General features: G+C 42.8%; 1 protein-coding gene across 1 annotated transcript in view; it reads left to right on the forward strand.

The window, feature by feature from the left end:
- fbxw2 (F-box and WD repeat domain containing 2) overlaps window positions 1-22,193 on the forward strand; it is a 78,469-nt gene that overhangs the window by 50,165 nt on the left and 6,111 nt on the right. The window contains exons 5-6 of the mRNA XM_061980583.1: window positions 18,240-18,373; window positions 19,038-19,124. Of these exons, the coding sequence (XP_061836567.1) occupies window positions 18,240-18,373; window positions 19,038-19,124 (221 nt within the window). The remainder of the gene's footprint in view (window positions 1-18,239; window positions 18,374-19,037; window positions 19,125-22,193) is intronic.

Here is a 22,193-nt window from a genome sequence, read left to right on the forward strand (position 1 = left end):
AGTGTCCCCGCAACCAGTGGGGAAGAGTCAGGTGGCGACGGCGAGTTGAACGCCGCCGCAATTGGCGAGGCGGTCGCCCATGGAAAGACCACATCCGACGAGAGGTCCGCATGCTGGTGCCTACTGGCCGTCAGCTCTTCAGGCCAGCTGGAGGTCGTGTAGGCGACGATGCTGGAGACGCTGGCGAAGTCGTGGGACGGCCCGCCAGGGAAGAGGACGACGACGTCGTCGGCGTGGGCGGAACCAGAGACGAGGAAGACGATGTCGTCGGCAGAGCCAGAGACGAGGATGACGACATCGTCGGCGTGGGCGGAACCAGAGACGAGAAGACGTCGTCGGCGGAGTCACAGGAGCATGCGGCTCTTCTGCCGGCGTGGGCAGAGTCACAGGAGCAGGCGGCTCGTCTGCCGGCGTGGATGGTGGCGTCTGCAGGCCCACCGGAGATGATGGTGGCGTCTGCAGGCCCACCGGAGATGACTGTGGCGTCTGCATGCCCACCAGAGATGATGGTGGCGTCTGCTGGCCCACCGGAGATGATGGTGGCGTCTGCTGGCCCACCGGAGATGATGGTGGCGTCTGCTGGCCCACCGAAGAGGATGGCGCCGTCTGTTGCAGACCCACCGGGGTGAGAAGTAGCTGTGCCTCCCCAGCTGCACAGCTACTCATAGCCCCCCCTCAAGAGACGGATCCAAGACGTCCCCCGAGAAGCCAACACAGGAAAGGGATGGGTGGGAGGGTTCACAAAAAGACGCAAAACATTTTTTCGATTCGGCCATCACTGTAAAAATATTGTTAAGCCTCTCCGCCATAGAAATCTCTGCGGGGTTCGTGTTAGGCTGGAGTATTCTGTCACGTAATGTTGGTGGCGAACCCCAAGGTGCAGAGATGGCAGGCTTGGTGCAGGAAAACATGATTTAATGTACAAAATAAGGCAAAACACAAACCAGGAACCAGAAACAGGCAAATTGGAGACAGGGAATAGCATACAGCTTACAGCTACAACGACAATACTCCAGCACTGACTGGGCAAAGCAGGTCTAAATAACAGACCTGAGGGGAAACAGCGCTCAGGGAGACACACAGGAAACTGAACCAAAACAAGAGCTCTGACAGGAAATAAAAACAGAGAGGAAAAACCAAAACATAACTAAACTGTCAGTGACAAACCTGACATATAGCCCTTCATCACAAGTGTCTGAAAGGGCTGCACAAGCCACAACGACATCCTCGGCTCAAATCCAACATCAGGGCAAGAAAAAGTCAACGGAATGGGAACAAAGAGAAACTTTGGAAGGGACCGCAGATGTGGGGACCCCGCCCCTGGGTGACCGGTGCAATGGATGCCGAGTGGATACAGTTGATAGTGTGAAAGTCCAGTCCATAGTGGGGCCAGCAGGGGAACGTCTTGCATGTGGACACGTCGCGGCGCAGAGATGTCACCGACTGATACATAAGAAGTGGTCACCCCGGTCCCGACTTCATGTGAAAGTCCAAGCCATTGGGAGGCCAGCAGGGGATCATTTTGAATGGAGACAAGTCAGCAGCGCAGAGACGTCACCAGCTGATGCAAAGAGGAGTGGTCCATCCTTGTCATGATCCGTGGTCGGATCATGTTTTGTTTAGTTATGTTTGGTTAGTTTTGGACTCCTTTAGTTATTGCTTGTGCACCTGTGAGTTTGTTTCGTCACCGTGGTTACTTATTATTTTCACCTGCCGCTTGTGTTCCCGACGCGCAGCTGTTTTCCATCACTGACACTATTTAAGCCTGCCTTTCTGTTCACTCGTCCTGTGCTCCTTGTTCGCGGTAAGCTACATTCACGTTCTTGTATTTCATGTTCCAGACCCCTGTGCGAAGTGTTAGCCTTAGCTTCCCGTGCGTTCGGCACGCTTTTCTTTTGCTTGTTTTCTGTTTGTTATGTAAATAAATCACCTCATACCTTCACATTTTTGTCCGGAGTGTCCGTGTTGCACTGAAGGAACGATCCCGCATCAATATGCAACCCCCACGTGACAGAAGGAGCACAGCATACAGTTCCTTCGCCCCGGACTTTGAGGAGCTGGATTTGGAGGCAATGGAGGCGAAGACGCTCCGCTATTCCCCCTTGGAGCGCCAGGACCTGATGTGGGGTCCGAATGGGAAGTTGATCCCACTCAACTCCGAATGGCCTGAGGACATTGCCACACCTCCACAGTATCGGACGCGTCAGCGAAGACGGAAGCAGTCAAAAAGAGCTTCACCTTGCTGCGAAGACGCGTGACTCCCGAAAGCTCCTCCCCCGGACCGAACAAGACCAGTATCCATCCACTTTTGATGACGTCAGAGACCAATTCTCCAATTCAATTCTCTAACTCTCTCTGTCAGCCACCCACTAAGGACTTTGTTTCTAGAAATAACCTTTATGATAAGATTTAGATTTTTTCAGTCCCAGTCTTCTGTTTTTCAAGCTCCGCCCCCAGTGACTATTGCTCCCACCCAGTCTAAAGTGGGGGGGGGGGGATGAATAGACTTGTTGGACAATCGAGAGGGGAGGAGTCTACCCCCCTCCTTACCTCCCGCCACCCACCCTTAAAGACTGTTCCGGAGCGCGTCTGGTATCCGCCCCTTGAGGGGGGGGGGGGGGGGGGGGGCTGGGCCCGGGAGCTGTGCTGGTGGGGCTGCTCAGCTGCGCCCAGCCAGGCAGCAACCTCCATCCCGGCCGCCACCACCAGTCTTTCGACCTGCCAAGCCGCAACCCCCAGCTAGACCGCCTCCGCCATGCTCATGGCTAACCTCAGCCCGGGTGGGCCTGCAGACGCCACCATCATCTCCGGTGGGCTTGCAGACGCCACCATCATCTCCGGTGGGCTTGCAGACGCCACCATCATCTCCGGTGGGCTTGAAGACGCCACCATCATCTCCGGTGGGCTTGCAGACGCCACCATCATCTCCGGTGGGCTTGCAGATGCCACCATCATCTCCGGTGAGCCTGCAGACGCCACCATCTCCAGTTCCTGTTCCTCGGCTAGCACCAGCTCCAGTTCCTCTTCCTCGGCTAGCACCAGCTCCTGTTCCTCGGCTAGCACCAGCTCCTGTTCCTCGGCTAGCACCAGCTCCAGTTCCTGTTCCTCGGCTAGCACCAGCTCCAGTTCCTGTTCCTCGGCTAGCACCAGCTTCAGTTCCTGTTCCTCGGCTAGCACCAGCTTCAGTTCCTGTTCCTCGGCTAGCCCCAGCTCCAGTTCCTGCTCCTCGGCTGGCTCAAGCTCCAGTTCCTGCTCCTCGGCTGGCTCAAGCTCCAGTTCCTGCTCCACGGCTGGCTCAAGTTCCTGTGCCTGCACCACGGCTGGCTCAAGCTCCTGTGCCTGCACCACGGCTGGCTCAAGCTCCTGTGCCTGCACCACGGCTGGCTCAAGCTCCTGTGCCTGCACCACGCCTGGCTCAAGCTCCTGTGCCTGCACCACGCCAAGCTTCGCCGCCTGTGCCTGCACCACGCCAGGCTTCGCCGCCTGTGCCTGCACCACGCCCGGCCTCGCGCCTGTGCCTGCACCACGCCAGGCTTTTCCGCCTGTGCCTGCACCACGCCAGGCTTCGTTGCCTGTGCCTGCACTCACGCCTGACTCGTCTGCTGCTGCGTCCACGCCTGACTCGTCTGCTGCTGCGTCCACGCCTGACTTGTCTGCTGCTGCATCCAAGCCTACCATGACGGCGCCGACGCGCCCACCTCCCAGTCGGCCACGGATGTGGCCGCTCCCTGGTCGTCCGCCTCGCCAAGTGCGCCCACCTCCCAGTCGGCCACGAATGTGACCATTCCCTGGGCGCCCGCGTCGCCTGCTGCAGCGGCGTTCCACTCGCCGCCGCCACTTGACTTTGCCTCGATGGATTCGGGGACACTTGGCCTGGCGACCCACCGCCAAGTCCTCCCTCCGCCCTCCCGTGACTTTTGACCCTGCATGTGTTTTGTTTTTAGGACATCTAGAATCTGTCCTTAAGGGGGGGTTTCGTCATGATCCGTGGTCGGATCATGTTTTGTTTAGTTATGTTTGGTTAGTTTTGGACTCCTTTAGTTATTGCTTGTGCACCTGTGAGTTTGTTTCGTCACCGTGGTTACTTATTATTTTCACCTGCCGCTTGTGTTCCCGACGCGCACCTGTTTTCCATCACTGACACTATTTAAGCCTGCCTTTCTGTTCACTCGTCCCTTGCTCCTTGTTTGCGGTAAGCTACATTCACGTTCTTGTATTTCATGTTCCAGACCCCTGTGCTAAGTGTTAGCCTTAGCTTCCCGTGCGTTCGGCACGCTTTTCTTTTGCTTGTTTTCTGTTTGTTATGTAAATAAATCACCTCATACCTTCACGTTTTTGTCCGGAGTGTCCGTGTTGCACTGAAGGAACGATCCCGCATCAATATGCGACCCCCACGTGACAATCCTGGGTCCTGACTTGGAACAGCTAGTGCGTCATCCATGGAGGCTGATTTGTGTTCACCTGATAACCTCTCTACGCAGGACAGGGGGGCAGAGCAGAAAAGACAGACAGCATATCAACTGGTCCAAAAATGGGTCTATTTAAAGGCTAGAGTATACAAATGAGTTTTAAGATGGGACTTAAATGCTTCTACTAAGGTAGCATCTTTAACTATTACCGGTAGGGCATTCCAAAGTACTGGAGCCCGAATAGAAAACGCTCTAAAGCCTGCAGACTTTTTTTGGGCTCTGGGAATCACTAATAAGCCATAGTTCTTTGAGCGCAGATTTCTGGCCAGCACATATGGTCCAATACAATCAGCAAGATAGGATGGAGCTACACCAGTAGTAAAACCTTAAAATTGCATCTTGAGTGCACAGGAAGCCAGTGCAGGTGAGACAGTATAGGCGTAATATGATCAAACTTTCTTGTTCTTGTCAAAAGTCTAGCAGCCGCATTTTGTACCAACTCCATCCATCCATCTTCTTCCGCTTATCCGAGGTCGGGTCGCGGGGGCAGCAGCTTAAGCAGGGAAGCCCAGACATCCCTCTCCCCAGCCACTTCGTCCAGCTCCTCCCGGGGGATCCCGAGGCGTTCCCAGGCCAGCCGGGAGAGATAGTCTTCCCAGCGTGTCCTGGGTCTTCCCCGTGGCCTCCTACCGGTCGGACGTGCCCGAAACACCTTCCTAGGGAGGCGCTCGGGTGGCATCCTGACCAGATGCCCGAACCACCTCATTTGTCTCCTCTCGATGTGAAGGAGCAGCGGCTTTACTTTGAGCTCCCCTCGGATGACAGAGCTTCTCACCCTATCTCTAAGGGAGAGCCCCGCCACCCGGCAGAGGAAACTAATTTCGGCCGCTTGTACCCGTGATCTTGTCCTTTCGGTCATGACCCTAAGCTCATGACCATAGGTGAGGATGCGAACGTAGATCGACCGGTAAATCGAGAGCTTTGTACCAACTGTAATCTTTAAATGCTAGCCAGAGGGAGACTCGAAAATAATACATAACAGTAATCGAGACAACACGCAACGAACGCATGAATAATGATCTCAGCATTGATGGTGGACAAAATGGGACGATTTTTAGCGATGAAAGAAGGCTGATTTAGTAACACTCTTATTGTGTGACTTAAATGAGAGAGTTGGGTCGAAGATAATACTGAGATTCTTTACCGAGTCGCTTTGTGCAATTGTTTTGTTGTCAAATGCTAAGGTGATATTATTAAATAGGTGCTGGTGTCTGGCAGGACCGATAATCAGCATTTCCGTTTTCTTAGCGTTAAGTTGCAAAAAGATGCTTGACATCCATGATCCAATGTTTAATTTCATTTAGACACGCCTCCAGGTGACTACAATCTGGCGTGTTGGTCAGCTTTAGGAACATGTAGAGTCGGGTGTCATCAGCATAACACTGAAAACGAACACCGTATTTGCGTATGATGTCACCTAGCAGCAGCATGAAGATGTTGAAGAGTGCAGGGCCAAAAACCGAACCCTGTGGAATTCTGCACGTTACCTTAACATACTTTGAGTTCACATAGTTATGGGAGACGCGCTGCATCCTGTCAGTAAGATAGGAGTTAAACCAGGAAAAGGCTTAGTTTGATACGTTCTAATAAAATGTTATGATCGACGGTATCAAAAGCAGCGCTAAGATCAAGTAGACATGGATGACGCATCAGCATCCATAGTTAGCAAGAGATCATTAGTAATTTTTGCCAAGGCTGTCTCTGTAGAGTGATTTGCCTTGAAATCGGACTGAAAGGGTTCACAGAGATTGTCAGACGCTAAGTGTTCATTTAGCTGCTGTGCAACATTTTTTTGAGTATTTTCGAGATAAAGTGAAGCTGGGAGACCGGCCGGTAGTTTACCATGAGGTCAGGATCGAGGTCAGGATCGAGGTTAGGTCTTTTGAGCTGAGGATGAAAAAACGCATTTTTTAATGCTAGGGGGAAAGTGATAAGTTTGTGATATTTAGCACTGATAGTCCTAATATTACAAACAACTCCTTGATAAGTTTGCCAGGAAGTTGGTCAGTAAACATGTTGTTTGTTTTGTCCCATTTACAAGTCGCAGGAGTTCTTCTAATAATATTTCTTCAAAAAGAGAAAGATTGTTTTGGAGGGCAATATCCGTCGTATATACATTCGTATCTGCGTTAATAGAACCCAGTTGTAGCTGGGACGTGTTAGCTTTAATCTCCTTTCTAATGAGTAAAATTTTCTCATTAAAAAATTCATAAAGTCATCAGACGAGTGGGTGGAGCTACTGGGAGGAGTCCCTTGCTGGGTTAGCGATGCTACTGTAATGAACAAATATTTAGGATCGTTTTATTAAGGCGGCTGAGATTGGAGTAGTACTTAGTTTAGCAAAGGTAAGCGTGTGTTTATAAGTTATTAAACTATCACTCCATGCCTGATGGAAAGCCTCAAGTTTAGTTGCACGCCATTTGCGTTTCAGCTTTCTACATGATAGTAAAGAGCTCTGGTTTGTTCTGTAAACTAAGGGGTACGCCTTTTAGGGGCTTTTTTTTAGCTTTTGCGGTGCTATACTATCAATGGCGTTGCGTAGGGCATCGTTAAAGTTGTTAGTGAGGTTATCGATTGAGCCCATATAATTTGGGAATGGCGCCATTACCGAAGGAAGTAGGCCAGCAAGAGTCGTAGTTGTGACAGAACTTCGAATTTTATAAGGTAATGATTGGACATTACTTTAGTGTACGGTATTACCATAACTTTGGATATGATGACACCCTGGACAAGGGCTTGGTCTATCATATCACCGTTGCGATGCGTGGGTTCATTTATTATTTGTGTAAGACCACAGTTATCAATTATAGCCTGGAGCGCCACGCACGAAGGGTCTGACGGGGTATTTATATGGATATTAAAATCCTTCATTATAATAATTATATTATCTGCGTGCGTCACTAGATCAGTGACAAACTCTGAAAATTCACTGATAAAGTCTGAAAAGGGCCCAGGAGGACGATAGATAACAGCCAGATAGAGAGATAGCGGTGTGACAGACGTCATAGTAAGCCCCTCAAAGGATTTATATTTATTACTTAGGTTAAGTTAGGAGGCGATGCCTCGTTAAGCGGGAAAAATTCATCTGGTTTTAGCAATGTTCCGCTGAGACCAATGACGTTAAGATTGTTGTCTCTAATTACCTTTTTGACGTCTAACTTTACCCCCTGTGTGTCTTCGAACCTCCGTTTGGACATCACTGTGAGGAGTGTGCATTCTCTCCGGGCACTCCAGTTTCCTTCCACATTCCAAAAATATGCATGTTAGGTTCATTGGAGACTGCAAATTGTCCAAAGATATGAGTGTGAATGATTGTCAATCTGTGCCCTGCGATTGGCCATGCTAATTTGCAATGCTTGTCTATGAGCCAGTCCATTGTACGTTAGCATTAAAGGGGAATTTTGAAAGACTAGAAGACAAAAGTTGTTGTTTTTTCCGCTTTTTAACATGTAAAAATCAGCTTGTTCTTGGTGGCCAGCAATGCAGCTAATGAAAGCAAACAATTCTCCACTAAATCACTTTAAAATGCATTCAAAAACCGTCAACAATACTTAATTTATGTTCCGTAACCTGTATAATAACCAAATTGTAGCGACATTGTTATTGTAAGAGCGAACACTGAGGAACTATTTTTGTTGTGTACTAACACATCGGCGTGCTACGGTATTAGCCGTAGAAGCTAACTACAGCAAGACATAGGCGAGAAAATAGTTGTCTTCGTTGTACGTGTGCTGCTATGGAAACAGAAATAAATGCGCAGAATAATTAGTTCCGGCATATATTAAAATTACCTAAATACGGTAAATATTGAACATATTACATATTGCTAAGGGTGTAACAGTACGTGTTTTTGTATTGAACCGTTTCGGTACAGGGGTTTTGGTTCGGTTCGGAGGTGTACCGAACGAGTAAGTAGCGTACCGCACGTTGTGTAAACAATGCACACCGAGGCACAACACATGGCATGCTAGCAGCGACCGGGCTACGACAACATGTAAAAGGCAGAGCTAGAAGGCCCTCTTGCCTCGTTAAGATCTCCCGTTTGAGAACACTTCGACTTTGCAGTGCGATACAACAATGGAGGACGGAGGTTTGCCGACATTGTTCAGCAGCGGTAGGGTATGCTTCTGACAACACGTCAAACATGCTAACCCATTTGAAGCGTCACCACCCCTAAGTGAACATCGCTTCAACGAAGAGAAAGAGGAGCGCCGTGCAAACACCGCATTCAAGCAGCCTCTACTCGGCGAGTCAGACAGGGCTAAAGCAATAACAAATGCCGTTGGTGTTTTTATAGCAGCAGATTTAAGACCATATTGCATTAAAAACTAGATTTTGACCCACTTCTATGGTGGAAGAACAATGAGCCCTTTTACTGCCAAATTGGCCAGGAGACATTGTAACTGCAAGCAGGTCTGCTCTTTCTGCAGACAATGTGGATAAACTGATTTTTCTGGCAAAAAACATGAAGATTGAGTGAAAGTCACCAGGGTTAAAGGCTGGGGGGGGGAAAGAAAAGTTAATCTGAGGCTGAGTTGACTTGAATCTGTTTATGTTGCATTTTTTATATGTAGAATAAAAGTTTTGTCATTTTATTTAATCTGAGCAACAACTAGAGGCAGTTTAATGTTGATTAACGTGGACCCTGACTTAAACAAGTTGAAAAACTTATTCGGGTGTTACCATTTAGTGGTCAATTGTATGGAATATGTACTGTACTGTGCAATCTACTAATAAAAGTCTCAATCAATCAATCAATAAAAAAAGCACTTTATATCTAGAAGGGTTTTGTTAAGAAACCATTCTGAGCCTTATCTTATTTAATTTGTATTTTATATATGTTGACCACATTAACCCTGGCAATGGACCCTGTGTGTATATGTATGTTATTATTATCCATAGCTTTCATGACTGCCTGCTGTTGCACTGATCAGCCTATTGGTGGCTCACATCCATCACACACAGAGCTATTTCTATTTTTGGGCAGAATTATTATAGTGTTCCCAATTTTAAAAGGATAAAGCCATTGTTTACAAATTTGGTGAATAAATATCCAAAAAATGTATATTTTGTTGTTTTCTAACTGTACCGAAAATGAACCGAACCGTGACCTCTAAACCGAGCTATGTACCGAACCGAAATTTTTGTGTACCGTTACACCCTTACATATTGCTATGAAATTGTCTGTTACTACACGGCGTGGCGCAGTGGGAGAGTGGCCGTGCGCAACCCGAGGGTCCCTGGTTCAATCCCCACCTAGTACCAACCTCGTCATGTCCGTTGTGTCCTTAGCAAGACACTTCACCCTTGCTCCTGATGGCTGCTGGTTAGCGCCTTGCATGGCAGCTCCCTCCATCAGTGTGTGAATGTGTGTGTGAATGGGTAAATGTGGAAGTAGTGTCAAAGCGCTTTGAGTACCTTGAAGGTAGAAAAGCACTATACAAGTACAACCCATTTATCATTATTTACATTATATGTAGACTTGCAGCGTGTATACAAAACAATGGAGGAAGAGGAAATTATTTTAGAGGGCTCTGAAGGCTACAACGGTGACTCTCATTAGCCGCATCTTCGAAGCGTTTTTTATCATCTTTGAAATCGTAAAAAAAAGAAAAGACGTGTGTTCTTGTCTCTCGTAATGATTGTGAATGATGGACAAAATTCCAAAAGAAGTGCAGTTTCCCTTTAAGCTAGTGGCATTACAGCTCAACCTTCATGCTGTATAATTGTATTGCTTTTTTCAGTTTATTCCAAATGATATTATTAATCAAACGTGATTTCTGCATTAATGTGCACTTCATGTGTATATACAATATACTTTCTTCAGTGTGGTTAGTTTTACAATGACTTCATTGTGAAGAATATCAACTAAACACCTAAAGTTTTTTTTTTAAGTAATTCGAAGGACTGTTTACATCCATCCATCCATTTTCTACCGCTTGTCCCTTTTGGGGTAGTGGGGGGTGCTAGAGCCTATCTCAGCTGCATTCGGGCAGAAGGCGGTGTACACCCTGGACAAGTTGCCACCTCACCACAGGGCAAACACAGATAAACAGACAACATTCACACTCACATTCACACACTAGGGCCAATTTAGTGTACATATTTGGCAAATTGCAACAAACAGGGAAGGCAGAATAAAGGTTAGCCTGTGTTATCTTTTACAATAAGCAGCAACAATTCAAACTGCTTTGAAAGAGCACAGTCTACCAAGTCAAATTCCTTGAGTTAAAGCTGATTGTGATTCTAATTCTGATGACATAAGAAAAACATGTTAATATTATTAATGGTGTTATTAATAACTAATAACACTAATACTTGTTTTATATATACATAAAACAATTGTTTAGCCTTTTTAAAGATATGCATGATTGCAAATCAAAATTATTGTTCTGATATATATTATGATGTCTTATAGATCACGCCCCTAACCACGCCCCCACCACCACTATATAGTGGTAATCCAGGGGAAACCCTGCTATAGGTATACTGATAGTGGGACATTATTCTTTACAAAATGTGTTTTGTGTTGATATTTTTGGCTGTCTGGAACAGATTAATTAGATTTACATTGTAAGGGACAAGCGGCAGAAAATGGATGGATGGATGGATGGATGGATGGATGTATTCTCCAGCACTTGTTTTACAATTTGTAATTTTAATTCACTTTTCACTTTTCTTTTTTTTGAAGAACTGCCTTCAGAATAGTCTGGCTTGTGCGTGAAATAATGACGTGGAAAAAAAGTTAACAAAAGTGACATCCTTTTTCAGTGTAGCAATGCACGCCTACGTATTCCTCTGCTGTGTGCACTTAGTAGTTCTATTTTTGTTTTTTGTTTTAAGAGGGACAAGCGGTGGGAAATGGATGGATGGTTTTAAGCAGGGGATTTTGTTGCAGTCATAGTGTAGGAAAAGGAAAGCTTAATTTCCCATCTGCTCCATCTGGTGAAACCATATGCTCGTCTGCCGTGTGTTTCCTTTAATATCATCAGCACATGCATCTGACTTGTTACAATAGGATAGGTCATCTAATGTTAGAAAGATGTTCTAGACCAGGGGTGTCAAACTCAAATACAGAGTGGGCCAAAATGTAAAACTGAACAAAGTCCGCGGGCCAAGGTTGAACAAATTAACCTTTTAATAGGGACCCAAACAAGTTTTGCATTGAATATTGAACAAGCAAGGCTTATATAACTTTATAGTGACATGCAAAATCGAGTTTCAAATAATAACAATAATAATTAAAAAATACCAATGGCATATCAAATAAAAATGTTATAAAAATTTAATGCCTCTTTTCTATTTGCAGCCTTCTGAGGTAAATATCAAAATAAACTTTTTCCACAGGCTAATAATACATTTGAAAATAAAATAACAATAATGAATGAATCAAACATTCAAGCCTTAAAGTAGCAAGAGAAAGTGCATGAATAAGACGTTAATTATTGCTCAGTTTGCTACACTGATTTGCTTTAACACTGAATAGGGAACAAGCAACGCTTATATAACTTAATAGTGCAAAATCAACTTTCAATAAACAAACGAAAAAACATCAATGGTATCTATCCATCCATCCATTTTATTAAATAAAATTTAAATAAAAAATGGAATGCCTCTTTTCTTTTTGCAGCCTTCTGAGGTAAATATCAACATTAACTTGGTGGGCGGGGGCGGGGTTTGGTGGTAGCGGGGGTATATATTGTAGCGTCCCGGAAGAGTTAGTGCTGCAAGGGGTTCTGGGTATTTGTTCTGTTGTGTTACGGTGCGGATGTTCTCCAGAAATGTGTTTGTCATTCTTGTTTGGTGTGGGTTCACAGTGTAGCGCATATTTGTAAAAGTGTTAATGTTGTTTATACGGCCACCCTCAGTGTGACCTTTATGGCTGTTGATCAAGTATGCCTTGCATTCACTTGTGTATGTGTAAAAGCTGCATATAGTAAGTGACTGGGCCGGCACGTGGATTGTATGGAGGAAAAGCGGACATGACGACATGTTGTAGAGGACGTTGAAGGCAGTGCCTTTAAGACACGCCCCCAATAATGTTGTCCGGGTGGAAATCGGGAGAATGATTTGCCCCGGGAGATTTTCGGGAGGGGCACTGAAATTCGGGAGTCTCCCGGGAAAATCAGGAGGGTTGGCAAGTATGAGTATTAGCGGTGAATGCACCGCCGCTGTATAATACCCATGGGCCAGCTCTAATGTTAATTTGATATTGCCTCAAGGGCCAAATGAAATGGGCCAGAGTTTGACACCCATTCTAGACCAAGGGTACCCAAACATTTTGCCTCAAAGGGCTAAAGTGAAAATGTGCCAATTGGCTGCGGCCAAACACAGCGTTTAACATGTACAGCAGCATTAATTAAGCGTTAAGACCAGGGGCGTCAAACTCATTTTCACTGAGGGCCACATTGCAGTTATGGCTGTCCTTCGAGGGCCGCTCGCAACAGTGAGTAATAAATTAATATAAATGTGTAAGAATTCGCCTCATGACATTATGATACAATTGCATATGCATTTGATCATTATATATTTTTATATACTCTGTAAAAAAAAAAAAAAAAATCTTTACGCTGGCAGCTGAGTCGTCAGTTTTATCATTTATCAATAATTACTGTAAATGGCAAAATGGTACCACTGTTTTTTACGGCAAAATTCTGACAAAGGAGTGGCCAGTTTTTTTTAACGTAAAATCTACGCTTGTTATTTTGATGGTGTATTACTGTAAATGGAAGAACAGTACCATGTTTTTTTTTTAACGGTAAAATTCTGGCGACTGAGCAGTTTTTTCCCGTAAAATATATTGTCAATTTTACAAAGTACAATTTAATGGATAACTTGCTCTGAAATTATAAGTCAATCAGATATTTGTTGTTTACTTAAATAAAAGAAGGCTGCAATGTAAATTATATGTGTTACAACTGTGTTGGCCTGCGATGAAGTGGCGACATGTCCAGGGTGTACCCTGCCTTCCGTCTGAGTGTAGCTGTAATAGGCTTCAGCCCGCTCGCGGTAGAAAATGGATAGATGGTTTAGTAGGAAACCGGAAACTAATAGTTCATTATTACAACAGATTATAACTACTTTACAACCCAGTGTTGTCACTTAGAATTTTCAAAATGGGGTTCCAGGGACCCCATCAAGTCATAAAAATGGGGTCCCACAGTACATTTTTGGGGTCCCACATTTTTGTAACCGTTTTGAAAACAAATGATAAATGTATGCATTATCTTGTTATTTCTCACATTCTATATTGTGTTTTGGAAAAAAGTTGTCATAAACGTTACTTAATTCATTTAAAAAAAATTACCGTATACAAAAGAAAACCATTTTTTATGCATACGTAAATGTATTCAGTTATAAACATTCATTCACTTTCTTCTTTCCTTCATTGATCTAAACTTTACAGCTGCCGGTACTTTTTTCTATATTTTTATTTAATAAGTTGTAGGTGTATTTTTTTCAGTATAAAAGAGTAAAATGTTTTTTGCTTCGGTCATGAAATTATGATAATCGTGTGCCAGGGCATACATACATTATTTATTTAATACTTAAATCTCTAGAGTCTACATCAACTTCAGATCTATCCGTCAATTCTAAGTTGTTTTTTGGTTTGTTTGTTTTCTGCCCTTTTTGTCAAAGAAAACTGTTTTTTTATGGCCAACACACAAAATATGCAAAATCTTCCACAAATAATATTTTTCAAGGTGGAATATTTGATGTGAAGTAATCGGAGCCTTGGATAGGTCAATAATTCATAAAAACATTGATTTTGATTCAATATTATGTTTTGAGCAATGGCAGTTCAGGGTTATTTTTATTAGTCAACATTGCAACTTTTTCTAAATTACATTTCACCTATAAGCTTTTTTATTGCACTTTTGTTATGTTTTTGTTTATTTTAATAGTATTTTTAGAATGTGCTGTGGGCCTTTAAAACATTAGCTGCGGGCCGCAAATGGCCTCTGGGCCACACTTTCGACACCCCTGCTATAGATAATAAAAAATGTAATCTGATAAAAAGGGACAAGCGGTAGTAAATGGATGGATGGAAGTCTATCGATAAAAAGCAGAGACTGGCGACATGCGCGTTTATCATAATGCACAGTCAGCATCTCTGCTTCAGTAAACAAAGACAGTGATGACGTCACTGTCAGCGATGCGAGCGACACTTGCTAACTTGTCAGCCACTTCTCCAAGAGACTCCTTTTGAACACTACTCGCACATTAACACTTCAAAAGGCACACATTTTCCTCGTTTGTTGACCTGCAAAGTATGTTTTTGAGGTGGAGGAGTCTGGTCGGTTGCTGGTTTGCTTAAAGCTAACAGCTAGCCTGTCTCCGTCCTCGAACGATGTCGATCCAGCGGGAGATAAGTATGGCGTCACATTAGTGCCAAAAATCCGAGCGCATAAAAACTGTTATCGCGCGCTGATTCTCCACTTCGTGCGCGCGCGCGACACCCTTTTTGCGCGCGCGCGGTGCCTTTCTGCGCGCGCGCCGTCTCGGTCTGTGCGCTATCATGTTTCGTTTTGGCATTTTGGGGGCGGGTATGCTTAGACGGCCTCTTCTTTCTGATTGGTCAAGCGAAAAAAGCTCAGAGCCAATCAGAAGTATAGCAGGGCGGGTCATCGTTAATATGTATCAAGATTTACGGAGGAAGAAGTGGATAAAAACATGTCGTGCGCTGATGAAGGTTATTTCATACCACATAAACACAATACAGGGTTATACAAAATGTGACCCAAATAAATAATAAGACAACAAACACCATAATCACATCTTTCAGCCAGAACTGCTCCACCAGCAATAACATCCAACCATAACATTATTTTATATTTTCACTTCTTCTTGAACATTTGTTTTCTAATTTATGGAATTTCTTTTGATTCAGCCATAAAATTAATGAGATAATCTTTGAATTTTGTTTTTAAAATGTTAAAAATAGCCTTTTCAATAATGTACTCTGAAACAGTTTAGAATAATCAGAGAACTGACTAACACTGACCCTACCCAACTATGTTGCACAATTAAGTCATTTTTTTTTTTAAAGTGAAAGAGGTAATTTCAACAGGTACAGCATCCTATGTCATATCTACATGTAATAAGATTTGTAACAAGGCAAACCGTTTGTAAATTGGTCGAAAATTTAGCAAGTTATGGTAATTTGATTAGTACATGTACCATTGACATCAATGTAATGATTGAGGCTAGCTGTCCGAGGTAAGATGGCTACAACGCTGCTACGCTGGAGAATCATTGGTCATATGAAAAATGCTCAGAGCCAATCAGAAAGGAGGGGCCATCTAAGCATACCCGCCCCCAAAGTGCCAAAAAGAAACATGACAGCGCGAGGAGAGATGCCAGGAGTACACAGAGATCGCACAGACCGAGACGGCGCGCGCGCAGAAAGGCACCGAGCGCGCGCAAAAAGGCACCACGCGCGCGCAAAAGGGTGTCGCGCGCGCACGAAGTGGAGAATCAGCGCGCGACAACAGTTTTTATGCGCTCGGATTTTTGGCACTAATGTGACGCCATAGATGAGAGCGAAGTTTCCATGGACTCACAAAGACGAAAACAACTCATTTACTGGAGACATGGGACACGATTAAGTTAAAAAGGTTGACTTTACACTCACCTTAGTGTTTACCATGAAGTCATTCTTTTGACAGCCCCTCGCGGTAAAGTTGTCCGAGTGCAAACTGAGGCAGTTTTTGAGATTGATCAAACTTTCGGCAAATCAAAATTTAAGACATTGTATCAGAAAGTTTATTTCTTTGAAGACGACCAATAAAAGGCAGGGTTGGTAAAAAAAAACCAGTGACAACCTAAATTCATACAAATGCAACTACCATTACAATATTAGTCCTGAGTTCAATCCCAGGCTCGGGATCTTTCTGTGTGGAGTTTGCATGTTCTCCCCGTGACTGCGTGGGTTCCCTCCGGGTACTACGGCTTCCTCCCACCTCCAAAGACATGCATCTGGGGATAGGTTGATTGGCAACACTAAATTGGCCCTAGTGTGTGAATGTGAGTGTGAATGTTGTCTGTCTATCTGTGTTGGCCCTGTGATGAGGTGGCGACTTGTCCAGGGGGTACCCCGCCTTCCGCCCGATTGTAGCTGAGATAGACTCCAGCGCGACCCGGAAGGGAATAAGCGGTAGAAAATGGATGGATGGATGGAACATTGTTATTACAGATTCATCAGAGTTGAGTATTTATTTTCATTTAAAGAAAAACATTTAATTTATTGTAATATAATATTTGTTACATTGTTATATAATATTATATATAAATGTATGCATTTGCATGCAGTACATGTATGTTTATGTCACAGTGGAAAGAATAAATGCATTTAGTAAAAAAAGATAAAGTACTTTACTGAAGTATATTACTTCCAGGCTTTCATGGGCCACATAAAATGACGTGGTGGGCCAGATTTGCCTTGAGTGGGCCTTGAGTTTGACACCTGTGGTTTAGAACTATACCACCAAATATGGGCCATTCTACCGAATTGGTTCAAAGTGAGGTTGTAAATATTGAAAAATGTTGTAATTTTTATTCCTAAAACGTTTTCCCTATATATTGTACAATATCTGAAGTGCACATTTCTAGAAAAACTATTATTTTGTATTTTCAGAATATTTGGGGATGTTTTTCTCTCCCCAAATGTGTCACTATCAAAACATAGCATTCAATTATGAATTGAAAAAATGTGCTAACTTGTTATTGTTATGCTTACTTACCTTGTGTAGAGTATATTAAAAAAAGTCTTACTTCAATATATTCTTCAAAATCGATATGCAAGCTTTCTTTCTAAAATGCACAACACTCATCAAATTGATTTCATATTAATTGATTTATGAAATTAAATATACATTAAACCAATCAGTATCATAAAATGTTAATTGATAATTCAATACAATTTATTATTTTCTAAACACCCAGTGTTTCGGTAGTGACTGCACACGTTTCGTTAGTGACCAATATTTAGTTTTCAAGGTTGTATCATATTCCCTCAAGCTTATTGTGTAATATTAATTTATACCATGCTTAATGTTGAAAATATTAGAAACACATGTTTTGTGGTCAATAAAATAATTTCTTTTTGGAGAAAACTGCTGATATCAGTTCAAAAGCACGGTGGTGCAGTGGTTAGTGCTCATGCTTCACAATGAGAAGCTGCTGGGTTCCATTCCCAAGCTCGGGGGTCTTTCTGTGTGGAATTTGCATGTTCTCCCCGTGACTGTGTGAGTTATCTCCGGGTACTCCGGCTTCCTCCCACCTCAAAAGACATACACCTGGGTATAGGCGTATTGGCAAAACTAAATTTTCCGTAGTGTGTCAATGTGAGTGTGACTGTACATTAGAGAAAAGGAAGACGTAGCAGAATTGATCAAAACTAACTTGGCATCGTTGTCGCCATATTTAGTGTGTATTCAAATAGAAATAACACTAAATGTATTCATATTTTTCCAGAAATGTTGATAGTAGTAATTAACAATAGCACAAATTAAAATTATGGCAGGATCTACAGTGTCTATCTATAGATAAAAGACGTCTTTATACGAGAACTTGGTGTTCGTGATGGACAGATACCATTCATGATGTCACCAAAGTTCAGTTTTGGGAGTCCTAAACCTCCACCCCATAAAGATGGTGATTCACTGAGTGCCTGGGAAGATACACAAAGCTACTTTTACAGTGATTTTTACGGACAGAAAATTATTGGATGTGTTGGTGCCTAATTTGGGTAACTGTATGTGTGCTCAGTTTTCAGCGTGGATTACAATGATGAGCTGGACATGCTGGTCAGCGGTTCTGCAGACTTTACTGTGAAGGTCTGGGCTTTGGCAGCCGGTGCCTGTCTCAACACTCTGACTGGACACACTGAATGGGTTACCAAGGTCTGTTTACTATTTCCAGTTTTCATGTTTTTGTTTTGTTACATATATGTTTAATCCTGTCAAACATTTTTTTCATATTCCAAAATATTCATAATTAATGGTTCACTGTTCATCCTGTTTGTACAGTATACATTTATTTATCTCCCAAACCAGGGTTCAACATTTTCACTATAAAATAATTCATTGCCCCCTCTTTATTGTCATTTCCTAATTTTCTCGCTTCATATCAATCACTGTGTCATTAGCAGTGGAGCCAAAAATATCTGTCCATGCAGAATTAAGCTGTATTTTCTTCTGAGGTTTTTCTATTTTGGGATATATTGATAGCTACGTCACCTTGGGGGGCGCACACTCAAGAAGCCAACGTCTCAACTCTCAATGCAAACACACACCAGCTATAAATCTATTTCCTTGCCATTCTCCCACCATTCCAATCAACAGTCAGGACTCAGCCTTTATACATTCAAGGCCTCACAGACAGACTGAAATTATAGTCTTTTAAAAAATGCTCAGGAAGGCGCCACAACAAAAAGGTTGAAGAGCCGCATGCAAACCCTGCCCTGCACTTAATGATATGTTTTGCTTTTTATTTCATATGGTTGAGTTGTCTGAAAAAAATAGAAAAACTATTAACATACATTTTTTATTATTACTGTTCACTCAGGTGATACTACAGAAAAGTGAGGTGGAGTCGATGGTGCACAGTCCTGGAGATTATATTCTTCTAAGTGCTGACAAGTATGTAATTAAGGTAATATTGATGTTTCCATTGTATCCTTATTTTAAAACAATTTTGAATGGGTCAAATGCAGAGGGTAATTTCACCACACCTATTGTGTGTGTAACTATCAGTGGTACTTTAACTTTAACTTAACTTTTTCAAGGGAGTCTTGGCCAAGAGACAGCAAAAGATACAGTTACATAAAAATTCATGTCATTCACCAGGGCTATTCAACTACATAATGAATAGAGCCACAGTTTCAAGAGCCCTTGGGCTCAGGGGATTGAAATGTGGATGTTTCGTCAGAAAATGCCTCTGTAGGTTATATTTGTTTGAGACTGTGTTTACTTAATTGCAAAGTAAACACATCAGCTTTCTCAATGCATTGTCCATAAATTAATTATTCTGCCCTATCTACTCGTTTCCATTGTGTAGCAGTTAACAGTATGAAGAAAAAGAAGCTCCAGGTTTTGTTGAAGATTGATGTTCCTTCTTTTGAATTATTTTCCTTCCGTATTTGTAAGACTGAAAATATAAAATAAATATATAAAATATATATATATATAAACATAAATGTTTAACGTCCAGTGTGTATTTTACACAAATAAAGTAGAAGGTTTAGTGTTAATATATTTACACAAACTACAAATGTTTACACAACATTCACACACCAAACATTGGATGTGACTTATCACTATTAGCGTTGTCACCCTCTACTAGTCTACTACATGTATTAAACAGTGGTGGGCCGTGCGTTTCCACCAAGGCCTTCAGTGCAGCCGACTTCAATGATTACCTTTCAAAATACCATAATTTATGTCCCCACATGACCATTGCTGGAGAAATACTATACAGAAACACGTTAAAAATACCTGAACTCACAATTAGTAGAACCCATTCGAGCTTCCGGGGTTGGCCGACATCGTCTGACAAGATGTAGTTCTTCTTTAAATATCCTTCTTGAAAATAGCTTTGCAAATATATGTGTTGTCTTGTCTAATCATAAAACATGCAGACGAGGCGTGTTGGCTGAGATCTTAAAGTTTACTCCACAGCGTGCTCATCAAAAACATCCAGCGGCTACATTCAACCTAAACGGGGCTACTGCACATGCTCTTCAGTACTGTGGCATGCTGGGTAATGGAGTTCTTCTGTTACCTAGCTCATAACATCACAATATATATCTGCCTTGGGCCATCTAGAAGGCCTTACTGACAACAACTTGTGATTTGATTGGCTATCGCAACTACCGTATCTGTCAAATGTTTGTGCCCGTTCACTTACAGTGCACAAACGCCGGCATTGTTGATTCTAAAGGCCCGGGCAGATTTCGTACAGCATGGCAACATAAGCTAGCTGAATTCTGATTGGATAAAAACTCTATAACCTAAAAACAACAGCGCTGGAAGGAGCATAATATGACATGAAGAGAATATGAATAATTTTAGATATTTAGGGAAAGTAAATAAAAAAATATTTTTATCTTTAATTATGGTCATGATTTCTGGTTATTTTCGGCGAGCAGAGAAGGCCTTGCTGGCCCTGACGGCACACCACTGGTGTTGAACGAGGTTTGATATTTACTCTCAGACAAATAACACAACAAATACAAAATACATCACAGAGTCAGCAATTTCAATACAAAACAAACGAAATATCTTAATGCATTAATTATACCTACTTACAAATGTTTGACCAAGTTTCATGATGAAGCTTACAAGCTGGGATTTCTACCATTGTTGCTGCTTTTCTGGATCAACGTGTCCGTCACTTAAAATGTCCGCCAGAAAACAATGACTTGAGCACTTGCTCAGGGCAGAGCATTCATACTTTGTTGTCCAGTCTTTGTCAAAAGTCAGATTTTTGCAATTTATTTAGATTTTTTTTCCAGGGTTTGAATGAGTATTCTTTTTCTACTCACCCCACTACTGCTTCACTGTGACACTTATGCTTTGTTGTTGCCCCCAGCGGGGTGGCGGGAGTACTGCATACATGATCAAGTCTAGTTTGAATTCATCAAGCCTATTTGGGTGATGTTCGGCGGGCCAAATGAAAAGCTTTGGCAGGCCGGATGTAGCCCGCGGGCCGCCAGTTGAATAGGTCTGTTATACAGATTAAGAAAAACAGTTACAATTTAAAAACGTCATCTCAAGTGCCCTCAATCTGGATTTAAAAGCATTTAGTGAAATAAGTTCAGTTAATTTCCAGTCTTTTTGACATGTTCCATGTAAAAAGAGCAGAGTAAACAAAAGCCCTTTTTCCCACTTATGCGCGGGCAAATGGAACAGTGAGCAACAAATGATCATTTGAACGCAAACAATAAGAGTCAACACTCCTCCATGTGATGAAGTTACAAATGTAGGAGGGCAGTTGACCAAGCATTGCCTTATAAATAAAAGTATACCAATGACCCAGCCTCCTGGACGACAAAGAAGGCCATCCCACTCGAAAATACAGCTCACAATGATTGGTCAAGGCCCTACAGTTAGTAATGAACCTTAGAGAAGCATGATATACAGTGTCAAGCCTATGTAGACATTGAGCAGAGGCATTCATGTAGAACAGGTCTTCATAGTCTAAAATAGATAAAAATGTTGCAGTGACAAGATACATTTTTGCCTCAAAAGAAAAAAATATATACAGGTAAAAGCCAGTAAATTAGAATATTTTGAAAAACTTGATTTATTTCAGTAATTGCATTCAAAAGGTGTAACTTGTACATTATATTTATTCATTGCACACAGACTGATGCATTCAAATGTTTATTTCATTTAATTTTGATGATTTGAAGTGGCAACAAATGAAAATCCAAAATTCCGTGTGTCACAAAATTAGAATATTACTTAAGGCTAATACAAAAAAGGGATTTTTAGAAATGTTGGCCAACTGAAAAGTATGAAAATGAAAAATATGAGCATGTACAATACTCAATACTTGGTTGGAGCTCCTTTTGCCTCAATTACTGCGTTAATGCGGCGTGGCATGGAGTCGATGAGTTTCTGGCACTGCTCAGGTGTTATGAGAGCCCAGGTTGCTCTGATAGTGGCCATCAACTCTTCTGCGTTTTTGGGTCTGGCATTCTGCATCTTCCTTTTCACA

This window comes from Nerophis lumbriciformis, linkage group LG20 (assembly GCF_033978685.3).
Source record: "Nerophis lumbriciformis linkage group LG20, RoL_Nlum_v2.1, whole genome shotgun sequence".
In the NCBI taxonomy this organism is placed as follows: Eukaryota; Metazoa; Chordata; class Actinopteri; order Syngnathiformes; family Syngnathidae; genus Nerophis; species Nerophis lumbriciformis.